The sequence below is a fragment of the Pelodiscus sinensis genome, chromosome 1 (assembly GCF_049634645.1).
Source record: "Pelodiscus sinensis isolate JC-2024 chromosome 1, ASM4963464v1, whole genome shotgun sequence".
NCBI lineage: Eukaryota > Metazoa > Chordata > Testudines > Trionychidae > Pelodiscus > Pelodiscus sinensis.
In genome coordinates, this window is record NC_134711.1 from 245,764,922 (window position 1) to 245,781,824 (window position 16,903).

The 16,903-nt window shown below is 45.3% G+C and overlaps 2 protein-coding genes across 4 annotated transcripts in view; one reads left to right on the top strand and one right to left on the bottom strand.

Annotated features, from left to right (window-relative positions):
- Window positions 1-4,296: 4,296 nt before the first annotated feature.
- Window positions 4,297-15,996, bottom strand: TEX30 (testis expressed 30). 2 transcript variants are annotated; one of them, XM_075918744.1, is made up of 5 exons: window positions 15,707-15,996; window positions 13,290-13,520; window positions 10,468-10,519; window positions 8,108-8,313; window positions 4,297-4,835 (listed from the first exon to the last, which is right to left on the bottom strand). In XM_075918744.1, exons 1-5 carry the CDS (start codon window positions 15,722-15,724, stop codon window positions 4,662-4,664), a joined length of 681 nt encoding a protein of 226 aa, XP_075774859.1. In that variant the 5' UTR covers window positions 15,725-15,996; the 3' UTR covers window positions 4,297-4,661. The 2 variants fall into 2 exon arrangements, with proteins under 2 accessions (XP_075774859.1, XP_075774860.1); XM_075918745.1 differs by having other exon boundaries at window positions 15,860-15,962.
- A 383-nt stretch (window positions 15,997-16,379) lies between these two features.
- Window positions 16,380-16,903, top strand: part of METTL21C (methyltransferase 21C, AARS1 lysine) — an 81,079-nt gene continuing 80,555 nt past the window's right edge. Inside the window, exon 1 of one of the 2 annotated variants that reach the window (XM_075918742.1) lies at window positions 16,380-16,475. The gene's annotated coding sequence lies outside the window, so the exon portion shown is untranslated. The remainder of the gene's footprint in view (window positions 16,476-16,903) is intronic. The other variant, XM_075918743.1, reaches the window with a different exon arrangement.

Below are 16,903 nucleotides of genomic sequence, written 5' to 3' on the forward strand. Positions count from 1 at the left end.
GGCCCATAGATCATATTTTGCTGTTGGCCCAACAACACTGAAGCCTGACTGGGTCTTACACTTCTGCAGAAACATGGACAAAAATTAGAAATATTTGGGCTAATCTGTTTTGTTGTTTTCAAGTCTCAACACAGTAAGTGGCTGTGAAAAGGAGCTGTCTTACTAGATCATGTGGCAAGGCACTTCTTTTCTCTTGCCAAAATTAGCATTTTCCCCTCTGGTAACAGAGGGCCTGGGATAATCAGCCCTACTTAGGCAGGGTTTGCCTCCCCTTTTCTGTGCTCCCTTGGTTGTATTTTCAGGGTAGTCCTGAAAGTCAGCCTAAAAGGTGGTCCTTCATCAAATAAAAAAGGGAAACTGTCTCAAACAAAACCCCACAGGGGGACCTTTCACTGCCTCTCCCTGATGGGGCACGGTGTTGCCCTGGGGTGTCAGTTCTTCCCCTAGCAGGCACTTAGGTTTGGCTGTCTCCCCTATGGAAAGGAGCACAGCCCCTCGCCTTAGAGCAGCTTATTTCCCTGCTGCCACTCCCCTAGCAACAGCTTAGAACCACAGAACTGGAAGAGATCTCAGAAGGCCATCAAGTCGAGCCCCCTGCCCAAGGCAGGACCAATCCCCATTAAATCAACCCAGCCAGGGCTTTGTCAAGCTGAGACTTAAACACTTCTAGGGATGGAGACTCCACTACTTCCCTAGGTAACCCATTCCAGTGCTTCACCACACCCCTAAGGAAATAGTTTTTCCTAATATCCAACCTGGACCTCCCCCACTGTAACTTGAGACCATTGCTCCTTGTTCTGCCATCCGTCACTTCTGTGAACAGCCTTTCTCCAGCCTGTTTCCTTCCTTCAGGAAGTTGAAGGCTGCTATCAAATCCCCCCTCACTTTTCTCTTCTGCAGACTAAATAGACCCAAATCCCTCAGCTTCTCCTCATAGGTCATATGCTCCAGCCCCCTAATCATTTTGGTTGCCCTTCGCTGGACCCTCTCCAATGCATCCACATCCTTCCTGTAATTGGAGCCCAGAACTGGACACAATACTCCAGATGTGGCCTCACCAGAGCCAAATAAAGAGGAATAATCACACCTCTGGATCTACTGGCACTGCTCCTCTTAATGCACCCCAATATGCCATTAGCCTTATTTGCTACAAGGGCACACTGACTCATATCCAGCTTATCTACTGTAAGTCCCAGGTTATTTTCTACAGAACTGCTACCTAGCCAGTCGGTCCCCAGCCTGTAACAATGTTTGGGATTCTTCCGTCCCAAGTGTAGGACTCTACACTTGTCCTTGTTTAACCTCATCAGATTTCTTGTGGCTCAATCCTCCACTTTGTCTAAGTCACTCTGGACTCTATCCCTGCCCTCCAGCGTGTCTACCTATCCCCCTAGCTTAGTGTCATCTGCAAATTTCCTGAGGGAGCAATCCATCCCCTCATCCAGCTCATTAATAAAGATGTTGAACAAAACTGGTCCCAGAACCGAACATTGGGGCGCTCCGCTAAAAACCGACCGCCATCCTGACATCGAGCTGTTAACCACTACCCCCTGGGCCTGACCTTCCAGCCAGCTTTCTATCCATCTTACAGTCCATTAATCCAATCCACATTCCCTTAACTTGATGGCAAGAATATTGTGGGAGACAGTATCAAAAGCCTTGCTAAACTTAAGGTATATCACATCCACTGACTTTCCCATATCCACAGAGCCAGTTATCTCATCATAGAAGCTAATCAGATTGGTCAGGCATGACTGGCCCTTCATGAATCCATGCTGACTATTCCTGATCACCTTCCCCTCTTCCAAGTGCTTCAAAATGGAGTCCTTGAGGATCCCCTCCATGATTTTTCGAGGGACTGAGGTAAGATTGTCTGGCCTATAGTTCCCTGGATCGTCCTTCTTCCCTTTCTTAAAGATGGGCACTACGTTTGCCTTTTTTCAATCTGGGATCTCTCCCGCTCTCCACAACTTTTCAAAGATAATGGCCAAAGGCTCCTCAAGGACATTTGCCAACTCCCTCAGTACCCTTGGCTGTATTAAGTACAGACCTATGGATTTATACGGGAAGTCCCCGGGTTACATCAATCTGACTTACGTCGGATCCCTAGTTACGAACGGGGGTGGGGGGGGGGCGGGTCGTGTCGGGTGCAGCTAGTGTCGGGTGCCCAGAGGCCGCAGCCCGGCGCAGGGCTGGGTGTTTAGCAGTGGAGGCGGATTCCCGTTTAAATCTCCCCTCCTGCCCTGCCCCTCCCCAGGTCTCCCTCTTACCACAATGCACCAGGCGCGCTGGGCTCCCTCAGCGCTGCCTGAATGGAAATGCCACCGCCGGGGCGCAGCTAATGCGGGGTGTCTTCCCCACTGTCGCCGCCTCCGGCTGCACGGGGGGCGTTTCCCCCCCAGCAGACCAGGGAGACGCATAATGGCTTTTCTCACTGTGGAGGACACGGGCGGCGGGACCAACCCGGCAGCGCCCCAGCTGCTCTGTCCCAGGCGTCCAGATTCAGCTGCTGTTGAAACTGATGAGCGGCTGATTTCAGGAAGCCCAAGGCAGAGCAGCTCTGTCCCGGGCTTCCTGGAATCAGCCGCTGGTCAGTTTCAGCAGCGGCTGAATCAGGACGCCTGGGGAAAAGCAGCTGGGGTGCTGCCGGGTTGGTCCCGCCGCCCGCGTCCTCCGCGGCGAGAAAAGCCGCTCCGCGTCTCCCTGGTCTGCTGCGGGGGAAGTGCCCCCCGCGCCACCGGAGGCAGCAACAGTGGGGGAGGCACCCCGCACTAATTGTGCCCCGGCGGCAGCATTTTCATTCAGGTGGCACTGAGGGAGCCCAGCGCGCCCGGTGCATTGTGGGACTGGGTTGGGAGTTCCGTTCGCAGGAGGAGGCGAAGGGAGGGCGAGGAGCGAGCCGGTAAGAGGGAGACCTGGGGAGGGGGGGCAGGCGGGGAGATTTAAAGGGGAATCCGCCTCCGCTGTTAAACACCCGGCCCTGCGGCCTCCGGGCGCTGCAGCGGCCGGTCAGGGCACATGGGGCACGCTTGGCCCCAGCCCCAGAGACCGGCCGCGGGGAGGGGGGGCTGGGGGGGATGCGAAGCGCCGCCAGGGATGCTTTAAACAACTCCTCGCACCGAGGCCGACTTACATCCAAATTCAACTTAGCATACCAGTTCCGACTTACATACAAATTCAACTTAAGAACCTAGTCCCAATTTTGTACGTAACCCAGGGACTTCCTGTATACATTTAGCTTTTTTAAAGAGTTCCTAACCTGTTCTTTCCCCACCAAGGGCTGTCTGTCGTCCCATATTGCATCACTTAGTGCATTAGTCTAGGTGCTGACCCTGACGGTGAAAACAGAGGCAAAGAAAGCATTAAGTACTTCAGCTTTCACCACATCATGTCACTAGGTTACCACCCTCATCCAGTAGGGGCCCCACACCCTCTCTGATCACCTTCTTCTTGCTAAGATGCCTATAGAAACCTTTCTTGTTATCCTTCACATCCCTTGCAAGTCACAATTCCAATTGTGCTTTTGCCTTCCTGATAACTCCCCTGCATTCGAACCCACCTGCTGCTATCCCATGGAAAAGTGGTTTGAGCTCCAGCTGTGGGGTATGGGGGCCACTTATCCATGGACCTGTTCCCCTGTGGTCATTCTGCAGTATAACTGCCTACCAGCAGACCCCTCCCTTTGTATTATATGAGAAACAATCACATATTCCTAGCAAAACTAAACCCTTAAGAGGAAGCTGCATACCTAATGTGGTGGTCCTAGCTCTTACTGTTTAGGAGGAGTTCTTGAACAAACAATATCAGATGGACAGACAGACAAATACACAAAATCTCTCATCTATATAGTAGGCAAAGTATTTGGTTTTGGGATAAATAGGCAATTGTATGCATTTACTCTAAATTCAGAGAGTAGTTTAAAATAATGCAGCAAACTGATTTACAGGGACAGCAGACAATGCAGTCCCTGAGGCTCTGTCTACACTACAGGCTTTTTGCGCAAGAACAATTGTTCTTGCACAAAAACTTGCGGAGCATCTACACTGCATGTGCTTTCTTGCACAAGTAAGTTTACAGTAAGGCATCGAATTGGCACCAGAGTAGCCATTTTCCAAAAAAATAAACATCCACACAAAGTACAGGGCAATGCAGAAACCGATCAGTGAAATTTCAGTCAAAAATTGTGTTTTTTCCTCAAAAAAGTTGAGTGCAACGGGGGTTGAATATGAATGTGCTTTTTACAAATTAGTCAGTGTTTGCAATCCAGCTAGGAATAAATCAGACTAAAGTTTCAGCTCTAGTAGAAAATTTAATTTATTTCACAATAATCTTTGAAAAAACAGTACAAAAAATAGGGAGGAAATATTGCTTGGTCACACAAACCAACAAATGTTGTAAATTCCACTGAAAATGAGATATAGAATAGTAATGCCACATCATTAAAATTTTGTGATCTTCGCATTTAATAAAAAGTATTATTACCTTGTTAATATTGCACAGATATTTTGGATTCAAAACATTTTTACTTATGTTTACAATTAATATTTGCAGAATAACCTGCACTGAATAAAGTAGGGCTCATGTAGGCATAGCTTTTTTCTAGTGCTCTCTCCTTTATATTTAGGGAAGCGTAATGTAAACAGATGTTTAACTTTTGGAAGTTATTTGTTCTCCTGTTCAATTATTTCTTTTATCCAAGAAAAAATCTGTGTGTTTACTTCCATCATAATATCATCTTCTGTTCGTCCTTTCGCTGCCATGCCATGGTTTGCTTTTTCAACCCAATAAATTTTTCTAGGGGTCTTCATTTTGCTTGCTACACCTTCTAATAATTTCTATAAAAATCAAGAGAAAAAGTTACGTTATTGTCCATCTTATACATAACAGGCAGAAGTCAAAAATGCAAATAGAATTCCAAATACATTTAAATGGATTGTTAGGTTATGACATTGTAATCCAACAGTATAATCTCTTCAGAGTACTCAATCGCTCATGTGAAAGAAGGGCTGGAAAATAAACAGAAGGACAAAATTATCTGAAGTGTCCTCCCATAAGCCACTGAAAAGCCATCTATTCCTCCTGCTAAAGTGTCAAAAACACTAGCAACAAATTGAGGGGCCTTTATAGACGACATGTGAAAACCAGTCTCATAGATCACAGCAGATAATGGAATATCAGTATAATTGTTTCAGGACTACTGCCTACCCAATAGGACGGGGTGAAGGGGAAAAGGACCTGCTGTTTTGTCAGGCATAGTTAGTCACTGGCAGGCCACCAGACATTTTGTTTACTTCAGTGTCCATAGGCACAGAGCCACACAGCTCCTAATGGCTTCAGTTCACCATTCCTAGCCAATGGGACTTGCAGAAAAGGTGGCCCAGCCCGCACCACTTCCCGCAGTTCCCACTGGCTAGGAACAGCAAACTGTGGCCCACAGGAAGCAGCAAGCAGACATGCCTGTAGATGCTCATGTAAACTAAATGTCTGGCAGCCAGTAGCTAACCTTTATGAACCCTACTCCTGCTATCGGACTTTCCTAAAACATAGGTTACTCAATAGATAATCCTGTTTGTGAAATAGGTCCAAGTATTCTCACAGTAATAGTGTATGCTCCAGGCACTCTATATGCTTGCTAATATAACTTCCATTTTTTGTAACCACCGATTAAAACTTTAGGATATGCCAGGAACACTTCCCAGCTAAGTTCCCTGTAAGCTGCATAACTGTGCAGCTATTTAATGAGTTACAGGCAGTCCCCAGGATACGTACAAGATAGGGACTGTAGGTTTGTTCTTAAGTTGAATCTGTATGTAAGTCGGAACTGGCGTCCAGATTCAGCCACTGCTGAAACTGATCAGTTTCAACAGCGGCTGAATCTGGATGCCAGTTCCGACTTGCATACAGATTCAACTTAAGAACCCCAGGCATCCCCAAGTCAGCTGCTACTGAAACTGATCAGCGGCTGATTCCAGGAAGCCCGGGGCAGGGGCTTCCTGTAGTCAGCCACTGGTCAGTTTCAGCAGCGGCTGACTTGGGGACGCCTGGGGCAGAGCAGCTGGGGTGCTGCTGGGTTGGTCCAGTAGCGCCGCCGCTCCTCGGCGCTACTGGACCAACCCAGCAGCACCCAAGCTGCTCTGCCCCAGGCGTCCTGATTCAGCCGCTGCTGAATCTGACCAGCAGTGGCTGAATCAGGACGCCTGGGGCAGAACAGCTGGGGTGCTGCCCGGTTGGTCCAGTAGCGCCCAGAGCGGCGCTACGGGACCAACTGGCAGCGCCCCAGCTGCTGTACCACAGGTGTCTGGAGCAAAGCCACGGAGCACGGGGGCAGCGGGACAGCCCAGACGCGCCGTGGCTGTCCTGCTGCCCTCGGGCTCCGTGGCTTTGCTCTGCTTTGCTCCCCATCCCCCCGGTCTGCAGACCAGGGGGTGTGGGGGGGCAAAGCAGAGCCAAGCCGCGGAGCGCGCTGCCAGCTGACAGCCCAGACGCGTCTGGGCTGTCCGCTGACCACGTGTTCCGCTGCTTTGCTTCCTCTCCCTGGTCTGCTGGAGACCAGGGAGAGGAACGGCCCCGTTCGTAACTGCGGATCCGACATAAGTCGGATCCGCGTAACTCGGGGACTGCCTGTACTCTCAGAGCTCCCACACAGGCAGAGAGCTCAGCTAACTGGCTGGGAGAGGAGCCATCTGACCAGCTTCAAATAGAGCTGTCCGCTTCAGATGGAAGTGCTCAGAGAGCAGGTAGGGAAGGTCTTGCGAAATACGGTTTTCTCCAACATTAAATAGCAGCTAAACCTCTTCCGCAAGAAGTATTGGAAGAAGATATGCAAATGTGAGTGCGATTTGCATATCTTCTTCTGGAAAAAAACGGCAGTGTAGCCATAGCCAAGGAGAGCATGACTATTTGTAGTTGACTCAGATTTGTTCAGCATCTTAAGGCTGAGCTATGTGTGGATAATTTGCATTTTGGTGAGTTTACTAGTTTGAGTTATTAGAAAGGATGATTATACATGCACTCCCAGGGTAGTGTTAATTTTCTTTTTATTTAATTTCATATTAAATATTGTAAGCATCACTTTTTGTTAACTATCCATTGTTTTAATATATTTTCTTCCATACCTATGAACTGTTTAAATGTACATGTTTTTTGTTAGTGTGTGGATGTGCACCACCAATACAATCTCACTATGGGTACTGCCCGTAAGAAATTTCAACCCACCCAAGGACAGAAAATGTTACAGGGAACACTGCTTCTCAGCCCTGGATTTAAGTTTAGAGTCCTAAGTCCTAGCAGGATTTTGTAAAGATCCTGCAACATGCATCTCAAATCTGAGTTGCATATATATACTTCATGGGATAAGGAGAGAGGATAAACGCCAGACCTTGCTGAACATTACATTTTGACTTACTAACACTTGGATATTTCTGTGGAGTTTGGTTTGCATAACCCTTTTCTCCACAGGATGAGATGATACTACTGAGCAAGCAAACTTACCTTGCTAGAAATATTTTTATTTGTCCTGAAAAATATACCGATTGAATTGATAGTATAACACAGTATACACTTAGTATAATCTCAAATGGGATGGGAGCTAAGTTTTTTTAGAACCAGGTATATTGCACTCAATGTCTTTTTAAAAATTATTGCCATTTGGTGCTCTTTGGCACATTCAGAAAGCAAATAAAATTCTGTTCAAAAGGTATTTTTGAGTCCCAAAGATAAAATCATCTGGCAATACCCAGAGAAGATATGATATTCATCAGAAAAGTATCCATCTTTTCTCTGATGGTAGAATTCACTGCATGGAGGTTGCTGCAGCATATCAATGGTTGGACAAGACTGCCCTTATCTTTGGTTACCATGCAATAGTCCCTCTAATTTTTTCAATCCATATACAGAATAAATTTTGTTACATGCATTGAAGCATGTGACAAAGTGCACAACCAGAAGAAACACATGCTGCCAGCTGTGGGCACTCTGCCAATCAGTTGGGCGGTATTTGAATCTCTCTTGGATGGCTACCCAAAGCCCACAGCATACAGGGAATGCTGGCGTTAAGCATAGTTCCCTATTTCTTCCCCTTTATAACTGCACTCACATAGGAACTCACTTTTTCACACATCTCATCTTCTGTTCCTGAGATAAACAGCACAGGACACTTAACAAAAAATAAATCTTCATCCCGGAGTTTGGACTGAAGATTTGGTCGATGCAATGGATATGATAAACATATCAGACCGCGAATGAAATCCTCATTGTCATCCTGGCTAATCTGACGTAGCACGGAGGCAGCTGCTCGTGAACCCATCGAACGACCTACCTCCCATTTAAAAGTAAAGAATAAAAGTATTTACTATCATGTCATTTACATTTGCACTGAGGAACACCACTCCTGTAAGTTGTCTTATGTAGGGAATATTGTTATGCTAATAGGACATATAAGCTACAAAATTACTATGAAGGGACAACAGGGACTTTAGTTTACCAAGTAATTGGAGTACACCACCAAGAACATTAGTGCTGTCAGATAATTGAACTGGGAGCACTTAACAGCTTTACATTCCGGACTAAGAAAACTATAGAGGATGAAACAAAAAAATGGTGTGGGGGTGGGAGGAAAGAAGCAGGGTACAATGACATATATGGGTTATTGCCCATTTCTTAAGTGGAAAGAAGAACACAGAAAAACTATAATTCACGATCCTCAAAATACTATGGAACAGTTACAATATTCTTATACCAAAAGGACACAGTACTGACTGCCTTAGTCTGCTAATAGTAAAAATAAAGTTCCTGTGACCTACATTTCAAATCAGGCAAAGACATCCACCACAGATGTATTTCAAGTGAGTACTCTACTACACTTGAACGTCTTTAATCTGGCAGCCCTGGGAAATGGGGTTTGTGGGATTGAAGACTTTGTCAGGCCAGAGAAGGAGTGAGGGAGATGGGGGTAGAGCGCTTACCTGGCACTCTGCATTCCCTTCTACTCCCAGGCACCACCCCTCACTGCTCAGTAGAGGGACAGGTTGCTGCACTGCTGTTCCCCCAGCTGTAAGGGAGGGGGAGCAGCAGTATACAAAGCCATTTTTGCCTGGCAGAGTCCATACAATGGGTGTTCCGGAATTAGGGACACACAAAGTATGGCGGTTACAGTGTACTTAAACCTTCAGTGTACACTTATGAATACAAACTGAAAAATTTAAATCTGCATGAGACTGTACAAGTCAAATACGAGGCCAAAGTATCTCCCCCAAAAGAAGCCACGTGAGCTGATGGATTTAGTTTTTTAATGTGATTCCGGAGATGGATGGATTAAACTGTTTGTGAGGTTTGTTGCAGTCAGAGGAGATATGATTTTACCATTAGCTTAATGGGACAAGAACTAGAGATTCTGGAATCATGTAAATCCTACTTACTCCCAGGCAGATGCAGTAACCTGCAAGATGACCTAGAGAAAAGGTCTGAGGACTGAAGAGCAGCAAGAACTAGGATACCAGTGGTACAAGCACTGTCACTATTCATGTATATATATTTAAGTATATTTTTCTTAGTTACGCAATTTAAAAGAAATTTGTATATTAGATACCCAGTTTCTTTTTAGGTTTCCTTTATACAAAGCAGGAAATTTAGAACAGGTATAAGCAGGTACAATTCCACTATTCTATACTATATATGAATTCCTCTTGCTTTGATTGTGTGTATGTGTGTGTGTGTGTGTGGGGGGGGGGTGTTCTATTGTTCTGCTACTGCATGCAGCTACAGGGCTTGTATAGATGGCTTGAATACCAAAATGGTATTCAGTTTGAAAAACACAGCTTATTACAACCATTTCCTGCAAGTCCAGAATGAATGTGGGTTTCAGATGACTAAATAAAATGTACACTAAACAATATAAAATGACAAAGGGTAACTTTTAAATTAGAATGCAATCTTGTTATTTTATTTTAGATTTTCTAAACTATAGAACTTTGCATGGAAATACTTGTTTTTTCTTTATTTAAAACTACCTTTCTATACATACTTTGGAGTTAAACAGTTGAAGAGAAAAAATAATGGTAAGATTCTAGTCTTCAGCAATATTGCGAAATTAGCATTGCTAAGTACTACTGTACAGTATATTACTATGTTATTTACCAATATCAAATGTCAGAAAGTTAAAAAAGGCAGACATTATCAATTAATTACTTAATGGAAGGATATGGATGTCACTTCTGGGCACCTGATTTCAGTCCCCCCAATTTGATATTCTTCCATACTCCCTCAGTTATATCTGTTTCAAATTATAGATCAAGTAATAGATTTAGACAACTGCATACTCCTCAGGAGCTATGGGTTTCCTGGACTTTTGGAAGAATCCTGAGGACTCCCAATTTTTCCCATGCCTCGGGAATGGAATAATGATACAATGTACCTTTAAAACCACCATTAGAGACAGGATTGCAAACAAAAACCTAACCTGACACTTACCTCCAAGAAAGACACTGGAAAGTTTATATTCACTGGAGGACTTTAAATATTCCTAAAGAAATGAAACATTTTTCATTAATTTAGAAGACAGCATTTTAGAATACACTATAAAAGTTATTATAGCTGGAGAATCTGAAATTGGATACTTCCCTTACTCCTCCTACTCCCAATAAAACAAGCAGTTATTTTATATGTTTCTTCTCCTCGCTTTCTCACACCGATAAACAAATATTTCTGCAATGCTTTTAAAGCAAGAACAATATAAAACTCAATAATCAAAAGCTACCCTACAATAATACACCAATGGCTGTGTCTAGACTGGCCAGTTTTTCCGGAAAATCAACTGTTTTTCCGAAAAAACTTGCCAGCTGTCTACACTGGCTGCTTGAATTTCCGCAAAAGCACTGACTTCCTACTGTAAGAAATCAGTGCTTTTTGCAGAAATACTATGCTGCTCCCGTTCGGGCAAAAGTCCCTTTTGCGCAAAATTTTTGCGCAAAAGGGCCAGTGTAGACAGCTCAGATTTGTTTTGCGCAAAAAAGCCCTGATTGCAAAAATGGCGATTGGGGCTTTTTTTGCGCAAAAGTGCGTCTAGATTGGCCACAGACGCTTTTTCACAAAAAGTGCTTTTGCAAAAAGCGTCCGTGCCAATCTAGACACTTTTCCGAAAATGCTTTTAACAGAAAACTTTTCCGTTAAAAGCATTTCTGGAAAATCATGCCAGTCTAGACGTAGCCCAATGTGTCTAAGTTAGACGTGATAAATGTAGTGAGAGAATATTTCAGTTTCAAGTTTTGAAAAGATTATAAATTATAAATGGTACACATCCTTCCAGTGTTCTCTAGATAAACATTCATTACAATACAGTTCTGAATTCCTAACCAAACTGTTTTGAAAAACAATATTATTGTGTACTTTTAAAGAAACTTCAACACAAAGCTCCTTAGAAGGCCTTAATTAACATTAGTGAGATCTAATTTCAGTAGAATACTGTGTTAAAACACAACATATAGAAACAATTGTGATGCCAAAGTACAAACGGAATCTCAGAGAGCTGGACTGTGTTCTTCTTTTATTCAGTCAAGTAGGTGAGTATGGCTTCTTGACTTACTTGCTAGGTCTATCCTAAATCTTGTGACTGAATTTGACCTATCTTAAATCTTGGTAGCAAGTCTCTAAGGGTACGTCTAGACTACAGGGTTTTGTCGACGGAAGTTTTGTCGACAGATACTGTCGACAAAACTTCTGTCGACATAGAGCGTCTAGACACATTCAGTTCTGTCGACAAAGCAAGCTGCTTAGTCGACAAAACCCTGTAGTCTAGACGTAACCCTACAGGCAATAACACCTTCTGTCGACAGAATTCTGTCGACAGAAGGTGTTATGCCTCGTAAAATGAGGTTTACCAGCGTCGACAAAACTGCTGAGTTCTGTCGACAGAACTCAGTGGTAGTGTAGACGCAGGTATACTTTTGTCGACAAAAGTCCACTTTTGTCGACAAAACTCAGTAGTCTAGACACACCCTAAGAGTGCAGTACCTGTTCTCCAGATACAAGATATGGACAAAGTTCTGGGTCTAGCTCCTACTCCTGGCCAAGAAGCTGGCTGGGCAAAGGAGGCAGCAGGAACAAAGTGCACCTTTCCAAGGTCTGTACTACCTCTCACCCATCCCAGGGCTGAAAAAGAACTGAGAGATCCCTGGAGAGTCTTCCTAAAGGCTTAATCTAGTGTTGAGTGATTATAGTGGAATGATGTCAAATACAATAAAAACCACATAAAAATACACACAAAAAAAGTTTGGTTTGTTTTGCCTAGCAAAACAAAGCTATGGGGGATATTATTGCTCTTTATAAATATACTGGGGGGGGGGGGGGAATTTTCCAGGGTAAAGAGCTATAGAACTTACAGAAAAATGTTGGCACAAAAGCAAATAGGTATAAACTGGCCATAAACATAGGCTGAAAATTAGATTTTTATACATCAAAGCAATGAGGTTTAGGAACAGCATCCCAACAGAAGTTGTGGGGGAAAACAATTTAGTTTTAAAGACAGAGCTGAATAAGTCTACGAGAGAGATTTATAACTTCTGCTTGTGCGGATAGGGGGCCTGTTTCAGCCCTAAAGGTCACTTCTGGTCTTAATGCCTTCTGTTCCTAGAAACTTGTCCCTCAGGGCTTCAGTTGCTCACCAGTGGGAGTCAAAAAAGGAAATTCTCCTGCCCCTTCACCCCTCTGTGTGGAGGGTTTTCCTTCATAGCTGGAGATAAAACACTGCATATTGAATGTAGAGATGTTCTGAGAGGATACAAAGTATTCTCTGCCAGATGCCTGGCTGGTAGGTCTAGCACACACGATCACGGTTTAATAGACCATTTTTTGTAATGGGAAAGTTTTCACCCATGTCCGACTGGGGATTGTGGGGTTACTTACCTTCCTCTACAACTTGCAATGGGATCCCTTGATCATCTCGTATATTTAATCAATCAATTCCCTGAACTAATGGTACCCCAGTGCCACCTGTTCTTGGTCCATGGCACACAATAGTTTCATTTCCTGAATACTTTGATCTAATTCTGATTGTTGGGCTTGGTGCTGAAGTGGCTGGATGGTCTGTGATATACAGGTTAGACTGATGATCTGGTGGTTCCTCCTGACCTTAAAAAGCACTTAAATACTCAGTAGTCACAGGAAATTAAATATGCAAAAAGCATATAGTGGCTTAAGTGGATTTTGATAAAATTAAATTTACTAATAAGTATCCTTGAATACTGACGTCACTCTAATCTTTCCAGAATTTGAAATACAATCTGGTCTTCTCTTACCACAACTGATTTATATGCTTTAGTCCTATAGGCAATGTTAAGGCTTTTACAGGTAAATCTCAAGCACAGAATTCCACGAGATGCAAGATAAGCTACTAAAGAAACTAAATGAGAGAAATTCATATCTCCTCCAGCTCCATGAGTAAGAATCACGCCGTGTGTTAATATCTTGTCTGGAACTGAAAAAATAGCGTCTAGGTATTTAGTTCCAAAAGGTATTTTCACTTTAACCTATAAATAAAAATAAAAATAGTAAACTACAGTGCAAAAGAAATATTTCAAATATGTACATTCAGGACATCATGCCATGAATAATTGCAGTTATAACACCATTCTGTGCTCGTATGAAAAAGGAATGAAGGATGGCCTTGCTTTTAAGGCAGCATACTAGCAGTTGAGAGATCTGGTTTCTGCTGTTCTTGTTTGAGTCAAAGACTTCCTGAATGACCCTGGACAAGTCAATAATCATTCTGGGAAAATTTAGACCCAGCTGTAAAATAATAAAGCTTCCCTAAATTACAGGGATTTGTGAGGCACACACACAACGACTGACAATTTTTTTATATTATACATATGTATCAAAGGCAGCAACTGGGGTGGCAGACAGGAGCCAATCTGCATGGGAAGCTGGTTTTTAAAGGTGTAGGGGAGCCTGGACAACCCCATCTAGACCAGAATAATAATGTCTGCATTGTGCGGCTCTGCATTGACCGGACTAAGGATGGTTGCCTTAACCAAAGTGTGGCTTCTAACAAAGCAAACCAGGCTGATTCAAGCCTAGTGTACATGGGCCAGGCCAAGGGTTGACCTTTAAATGTCAGGAGTGGCTTCTAACAAAGCAAACCAGGCTGATTCAAGCCTAGTGTACATGGGCCAGGCCAAGGGTTGACCTTTAAATGTCAGGAGTGCTTTAAACAATAGTGCATTGAGAGTATTGGTATAGAGAAACTGTGCCCAGAACATTGGGAGTAGCCTGGTACATAACAATACTAATGAGCAAAAATCACTGATGCAGCCATAAAACTATCAATTAAGTACAGTATAGTTTGACTAGTAGGACGTGTCCAAAAGAGGGACATATACAATACATAATTGCGTGTGGGGAAACGAAGCCACAACGTCCTATCTGACAATCGTAAGGGTCTAGCGATGGAACTGTGTGAGATTTATAGAAATAAGTACATGTACAGGGCTTGACAAATTATGGAAACCCCTACTCGCCAGACAAAAAAGGGACTCGCCACCCTCCCACCCCCCCCAAAAAAGTGTTTTTTTAATGGCTGAGAATTGCTGCAGGTCCCCCTCCCCGGCAGCGCTCTGCTCCTCCGCTTGCTGGCGAATTGGATGGGGCTGCGCCGCCCATAGTGTGGGCTTTGGCCAGCGTTACAATGACCCACCAGGCCAGTCCACCCCTGCACTCGCCAGCTGGAAAAATCTACTCGCCATGGGCGAGTGGGTGAGTGTATTTGTCAAGCCCTGTACATGTATATTCAGATCCTTAAAATTAAGTATCTTGGGTATTGCCGTAGATGTAGGTGTTATATTATTGACTGTGCTAACTATCCTGTGTATTGGAATAGATCTGTGTAACCTTGCATTGCTTTCCTTTACTATTCTGTGCATAATAAAGTTAACAAGAGTTTATCTGAGGTGTTTTTCCTGACATCACTCCTATCCAAAAGCTGAACCACATAACAAAGGCACAGAGGCAGTAGCATGGGGTGGCAGGAGGCTACTCAGGAGGCGGCCAGGAGCACACTGACTGCTAGCACCATCCCCAGGGACTACTGAAAAGTGGTGTAACTGCTAAGATTTCATGCGGTTACACGACTACTCAATTAAACAATATCCAACATCCCTGGTCAAAAGCATGATTGCAACAGGAATTGGCAGCTCTCCCACGCTTCCAAGTCTCAACTAAAACAGTATTGCAAAAAGGTGAGCGATGATCTCTCCAAGCAGGAGGATTGCAGGTAATTTAGGACTATGTCGGTCAACACTTAAAAACAACCAGTGCAGAGAAAGCATAAGTAGCAGCTCACTGTGAAATACAAGTAATTGCTGTGGACCACACTGAATTAGAAAGGGGGGAAAAAAAGGGGAAAACTGGGGGTGCATCTACACTGCACGCATAGGTCAAAATAAAATATGCAATTTGAGCTACGCAAATTGCCTCTCGTATTTTGATCTAATTTTGAAATAAAGCACTATTCCAATAAGTCCCTTAACCCTCGTGGAACGAAGGTTACAGAGACGCTGGAATAGCACGTCCATGCTTTCAAAATAACGGGCACGGAATAGCTATTCCCCCCCCCCCCCCCCAAGTACCAAGAGGCCCAGCAGACTGGGCGGGCGGGCGCGCTGGACACACGCTGCGCGCGCAGGAAGGGAGCCTGCAGCGAGGGAAGGCCACGCACCTCGCTATAATCTCCCATGTCTCCCCGCCGGGCGGGGCCGCTCGCCTCCACAGAGCGCTGTGCTGTGCTGGGGGGGGGAGGGGGAGAGAGATATTGCGCCGTCCAGAGGCCACGAGCTTCCCGCGGGGCAGCGGGCACGTGCCGGGCACTCACCACCCCCCACGCCGCAGCCGCGCGGGAACAGCAGCACACTCAACGCCTCAGCGCATGCGCCCCCCGCCCTCCCTTGCGTTGAGAGCCGGTTCGGTAACCGCCACACCGGCTTTCTGCGAACGGCCCCCGAGCCCCGCCCCTGAAGGCCAGAGCGCCAGCCTATCGCCAAGAGAGGGCCCGCGCGGGACATGCTGGGAGTTGTAGTTCGCTCTCTGAAACGAACAGCTCCCTGGGCAGCGCGCGCTCCAGCCCCATCTCGTCCGCCCTTGGAACGCTGCGGGGGCGCCGCGCCTGGAATTGTCTGCTCACGTCTGGGGAGAAGCCTGAAGTAAATGTCGCTCTGATCCCATGTCCCAACCCCCAGCCCGGAGCCCCCTCCTGCAACCCAACCCTCTGCACCATCCCAGAGTGTGACCACCCCCCCCCCCCATCAACCCTCCTGCCTCAGGCCTGAGCCCGCTGCTGCACCCTCTTCCTGGTGTCAGCAAGCCCTGAGGGGGGTAAGCCCGGCATCCCAGGCATCCCAGGGACAGGACGGAGCAACGGTTGGCAACCTTTTCAAACCAAAGAGCCAAACTACATCAAACTTCAGAACCAGTGGTCAGCAAAGAGCCATGTAAGAATGCCCATTTGCATGACTGGAAATATGCATCTTAAAATTGTTGATAATTGACATGATTAATAGCAGCATAAATGAAACATTGTACTCACAGATTTTATTTAAGGGGACTGCTGCTGCATCTTTTTGCACATTTATTTACATCACAACTGGTCAAATCAGGTTGTCTTCTGTCAATCTTATGGCAGGGGGCTGGTGACATGGGGGGTAGGACTCTTGGTTGGGATGGGGGCATGGGGCAGGAGATTGGAATATATGATGGACTCGGTCTCAGAGCACAAGGTTGGGGGATGAGAAGGGTGCAGGAGTGTTATAACAGGGAACCAGAAATGTGGGGATGTGAGGGACTCGGGGCGGGGGGCCGGTCAGGTGTATGATGGGCTCAGGGTTGGTGTGTGGGTCAATGCAGGAGTGTTATGACACTG